Source organism: Galeopterus variegatus, unplaced genomic scaffold (genome assembly GCF_000696425.1).
Source record: "Galeopterus variegatus unplaced genomic scaffold, G_variegatus-3.0.2 Scaffold4089, whole genome shotgun sequence".
Taxonomy (NCBI): Eukaryota; Metazoa; Chordata; class Mammalia; order Dermoptera; family Cynocephalidae; genus Galeopterus; species Galeopterus variegatus.
Genome location: NW_007730200.1, coordinates 23,492 through 29,007, shown reverse-complemented (window position 1 = coordinate 29,007; position 5,516 = coordinate 23,492). Strand labels below are relative to the sequence as shown.

At 46.3% G+C, this 5,516-nt stretch overlaps 1 protein-coding gene across 1 annotated transcript in view; it reads left to right on the top strand.

The window, feature by feature from the left end:
* Nucleotides 1-2,463: 2,463 nt before the first annotated feature.
* Nucleotides 2,464-5,516, top strand: part of LOC103602312 (pre-mRNA-splicing factor CWC25 homolog) — an 18,521-nt gene continuing 15,468 nt past the window's right edge. Inside the window, exons 1-2 of the mRNA XM_008586725.1 lie at nucleotides 2,464-2,639; nucleotides 4,314-4,486. Coding sequence (XP_008584947.1) covers nucleotides 2,622-2,639; nucleotides 4,314-4,486 — 191 coding nt within the window. The 5' untranslated portion in view covers nucleotides 2,464-2,621. The remainder of the gene's footprint in view (nucleotides 2,640-4,313; nucleotides 4,487-5,516) is intronic.

The window sequence follows — 5,516 nt, the reverse complement described above, 5'->3', positions numbered from 1 at the left end:
AACCCCTTTTATTATTGTATTATTATTAATTATATTAATGATTTCTATTATTTCTGTGAGGTCATGCCCCAAGGAAACATCTTGGTCAACTTTTCACTTCAGGACATGGGGCCTTTATGGACTTTAATCCATCCATTCATTCATTTAATCACACTTTATTGAGCAACTGTTATGTGCCAGAAATTGTACCAGGCATAATGGACTCAAAGGTGAATAAGGTCTCTACCATTATGGAACTTACATGGACACAGACACGTGTACAGGCAATTATAATACAGAATGATAAGTGCTGTCATTCTCTTAACCTAGCAATTTAATATGTTCCTCAATAAAACCACGAACAAGATAGTTTCTGGAACAGTGAGACTTCTGTTTTTACATCATAGGCTTTTTTTTTTTTTTTTCTGGCAGCTGGCTGGTACAGGGATCTAACCCCGGAACTTGGTGTTATCAGCACCACTCTCTAACCAACTGAGCTAACCAGCCAGCCTCTTGCATTACCTTTTTTTTTAAAGATGACCGGTAAGGGGATCTTAACCCTTGACTTGGTGTTGTCAGCATCACGCTCTCCCAAGTGAGCAAACCGGCCATCCCTATATAGTGAGCTCTCCCAAGTGAGCCACGGGCTGGCCCCTTGCATTACCTATTTTTAAAATGTTTTTATTAACAGCATTCTTTATGTCAGGGAAACCAAAGTTTAGCTCTAGCATAGAGTAAGTATGAAGGGTATGAAGTGTTATGAGGCTGGAGAGATCAGAAGGGTCAGGTCATAAAGGGCCATAACTGCCATGTTAAAGATGTAGGCTTATAACACCAAGGTCAACAGTTTGGATTCCTGTACCAGCCAGCCACTGAAAAAAAAAAAAAAAGTAGGCTTTACAGTATGAATAATGGAGAACTATTGTAGGTTGTTAAGCAGGGGATTGATACAATCAGATTTGCATTTTAGAGAGATCACTTGTAGCTACTAAGTATTGAATAGATCTATAAGGGATAAAACTAAAACTGGGGAAATGAGACTTCTACCAGCTGAGAGATTATGGTGACCTGACTAGTGGTGAATGGTGATGGAGAGGTGGATAGATTTGAGAGATATTTAGTAGTTACAGTCTTGTAGCTTGATTGGATGTTGGAGGTGAGGGAGATTTCTAGAATGAAGTCTAGATGGAGAAGTGGTGGTAATAGGGGAGGAAAGAGCTGGATTGGGGGAATGGGGATAGGGAGGTTAAAAGTTCACGTTGACTGGCTTCTGTATGTCCAACTGGAAATGCCTAATAGACAGGCTTAAAATCCTGGCACTTGGAAGAGGTATATGGTTGGAAATAACGGATTTGGGATTCATCAGCATAGAGATGGTAACTGATACCCTGTGAGTAGTTGAGATCACCCAGGGAGAGCACATGGAATGAGACAGGGTGAAGTAGGAAAAAAAAAAAAAAAAAAGCTTCCCTGAGAAGGGTCCAGAGAAGAAAAGGAAAATCTGGAGAGTGATGGAGAGAAGTCAAGGGAAAAGTTTTTCAGTGAGTGAGTAGTCCTCAATACCAAAGGCTAGGGGTGGTCAAGATGAGAATGAAATTCGTCCATTTGATTTAAATACAGGGGGGTTACTGAAGATCATGGGAAGAATCGTGGAGTGAAGGGATGAGGTTAAGCGCAGATGAAGGGGAAGCAGGTCTTGAGTGGAGACAACTCGTTTCAAGTTTGGTTAAGACGGAGAGCAGAGTGCAGCAGCTGGGGAAAGACGGGATTTTTTAAAAAAGGATCAGCTGAGCATGTCTCAAATGCTGATGACAAAGAGCTAAAATTGAGGGAGATACGGAAGAGGTGAAAGAATCCAGTAATACAAGAAGTGAGGGATGAGACCCAGAGAACTGCTCGGCCTTAGATATGAGTGACGCCTCTTCCATAGTAACCCAAGGGAAAGGAAGCTGTCAGCTTCATAGTGGGAAGCTGGCAGATTCTAAAGGTTTGGCGCAGGGAAGTCAATGGAATTTCGGTTTGATGATTTCTATCTCCCTAAAATAGGCCTGGAGGAAGGGTCCGTGAGTCGAGGTTTGAGACAGCGTGGGTTTGAAAAGCCGCTTTGGAAAACCGGGGTGTGAGGGTATGTGCCGGGGGCAGGCGGCCTAGGCTGGTCCACACTGGGGTCTCGGCCGGGAGAGGCCGCGTCGAGCTTCGAGCCGGACGCCCTGGCGCGCTGCCATGGCAACAGATCCGCTGTGCGGGGCCCACGGCAACCCGTAAGTGAACAGGGCAGTGGCCTTTTAACGGACAGTTTGGGACATCAAGCGAGCAGGCGAGGTGGCGACCAGAGGTCGCCAAAATGAGACCACAGAGGAAGCGACAGCATGGCCTGAAGCTTCGTGAAATCTGCACGTAACGCCACCGTCACATAGCGCGACCGAGAGTGGTAAACGTCATCGTTCCGCGACGCGACGGAGACGCGGTAATATGACGCGCCCCCCGGAAGGGTCCCCCTAGATCGAGCGGCGAAAGTGGCAGCCGGTGGTGGCTCCTGGGGCCATATCCCGCGAGGTCGCCCCCGAACTATTTCTCTGCGTGTCCTCTGGATCTTCCCTGAGTCTCCCAGAGCCGCGTGGTGAGGAGAAGTCTCCATCATCATGGGGGGCGGAGACCTGGTAAGTGGAGCGAGGCCGGACACCGACGGGCTGGGGACGGAAACTGGCTGGGGGTGGGTAACCATAGCAATGCAGCCTTGCCTGGAGGGAGGCGAGAGGGGGTCGTAGCCCTGGAGAGGGGACGGAGGGACGGGCTGAGACTTGGGACAGTGTGCGAGGTGTGTCTGAATGGTGGCAGGTGGTGTTTGTGTGTTTGGTGACGTGGGCTCTACAGGCTGGAAATTATGGGAAGACTGAGGACTGGGCGGTTGGAACCATGGCTAGGAAAGGAGGCAGATATTGAGGACGTGTCACGAAGGCTTTGCTTTGTGTATCTTGTCTTGGAACACATCTTCTTTCCTTAGCTTGGCGTTCAGAGTCGTGTCCTGAGCTGTCGTAGGGGTGGTTTGTGCCTCATTCTCCCCACCCCTGAGCCATGTCCTGGGGTTCATTTTAAATGTGAAGGGAGCTTCATGTCCACCTTTCTGACTTCCATTCTTCCTTCAGTGCTGCATTCTGATCTGTAGTGACAGAACTTTCTTCTGATTTCAGAGCACTTAATATAAGTTATGTGACAATTTCTCTTAAACTGTATAGTTAGTTTGTACGGGCTGAGGCCTCAAACAGGGCACATGTACCCACAAGAACGTGGTGCAAGGTCAGAAAAATGTTCACCTCCTGAAAATGGTGCAAATTGAATCAGCAAATAGATTTGCTTAGCCACCCGTCCGGTAACACTATTCGAGTTTGTCAGGTGTTCTTAAAGTGAGTTCCAAGGGCCAGCCCGTGGCGCGCTTGGGAGAGTGCGGCGCTGGGAGCGCAGCGACGCTCCCGCCGCAGGTTCAGATCCTATATAGGAAAAAGACAAAAATATATATATATATATATTAAATAGTATAAGTAATTTAGAGACGATTTAACGTGTATGGCAGGATGTTTGTAGGTTATATGCAAATAATAGGCCATTTTATATCACAGATTTAAGCATCCATGGATTTTGGTACCCACAGAGGTCCTGGAACCAATCCTCTATGGATACTGAGGGATGACTGTCTATACCTTCCCCCATCNGTTTGTGTGTTTGGTGACGTGGGCTCTACAGGCTGGAAATTATGGGAAGACTGAGGACTGGCCGCAGGTTCAGATCCTATATAGGAAAAAGACAAAAATATATATATATATATTAAATAGTATAAGTAATTTAGAGACGATTTAACGTGTATGGCAGGATGTTTGTAGGTTATATGCAAATACTAGGCCATTTTATATCACAGATTTAAGCATCCATGGATTTTGGTACCCACGGAGGTCCTGGAACCAATCCTCTATGGATACTGAGGGATGACTGTCTATACCTTCCCCCATCTCTGCCCCATTTCTCCTGTCTTGCCATCACTAACTCCCATTTAGCCATGGCCAGTAGAAATATGACACATTTGTACATATTTAAGGGTGAAACTGTTTGCAGGGAACTCCGGAAGGACCTGTTCTATCCTGAAGCTTTATGTACTTGAACACCTGCCCCAGATGTGTGAGAGATTATTGGATGCAAACCTTGTCATTGTTAAAGATGTTGTGCCCTTACACACCTGCTTGGCATGAATTGTGTATGGAGGAGTGGGTGAGGCCAGGTCAGTTATACCCTCGACTCACGCACTCTCCAGATTATTTTCTCCCTCCTTTCATTTACCACAGAATCTGAAGAAGAGCTGGCACCCACAGACCCTCCGCAATGTGGAGAAAGTGTGGAAGGCTGAGCAGAAGCATGAGGCTGAGCGCAAGAAGATTGAGGAGCTTCAGCGGGAGCTGCGAGAGGAGAGGGCCCGGGAAGAGATGCAGCGCTATGCGGAGGATGTCGGGGCTGTCAAGTAAGTGGGTGGCTGGGGGTGTCTTGGCGTGTAGGGAATTGCAGGACTGGCCTGCAGGTGCATCGTCCAGGTGTTTCATAACAGCTGAGTGGTTAAGAGGGTGGGTTCTGGAGTCCGGCTGATCTGGATTCTAAGGTTGGCTTTGCATGTACTAGCTGTGTAACTGCAAGCATGTTTGGGAGACTTCGTTACTCCAGTAGAAACAGGGGAGTGATAATATGCAACTCCTTAAGGTTTGTTGAGCATCAAATGCGATCATATGTAAGGACTTAGCGTAGGCCAAGCTCATGGTAGATGGTTCCCTCTACCCTGCCTCTCAGTATGTGTCGAGGCCTCAGACCTACTGTTGTTTGTTAATGTATTGCGGGCTTATTGTAGGGGGTCAGTGAGCTCCCATTGGAGGAGGTGGATGGTGTGTCTGTCAATAAACGCCATGCAACTATGGACAGTACCACGCGATTTTACCCTGCTTCAGCTTCCTCTTGAGTAACACAGTATAGGAGTTGCAGATAAATAGGCAGTGCATTCCTAAGTCAGAATGAAATAAAAACTACAGATAGACTAAAATTGAGTAATCTGTATTGTCATCATTCCTCTTGTTATGTCCTTGTGGGCAAGGCTTCAGGGTGGTGTGTGGCACATTTCCCGCATTGGATATGGGGGCCTTTCCTTAATCATTTCATAGCATTCAGGGTTCTTTGTGTGTTGTGAGACTTACTTTCAATTTATGGAAATGGCGTTATGGAACTTAAGCAGGAGAAAAATCACATTCTATCAGGAAAATGGATTGGGGAGAAGGCCATTCTGCCTTACGTATGAAATTTGGAATATTTCAAAGTTGGTGGAGTTTTAGAATTTTCCAATATGGCACAATACATTTAGGGCATTAATATATAAAATGGAATAAAAGAATGAGATTTTATGGGTTTTTTGTTTTTAACCATAGACAGACGTTAAATTATTTTACTTTATGGGCCGGCCTGTGGCTCACTCGGGAGAGTGTGGTGCTGATAACACCAAGGCCATGGGT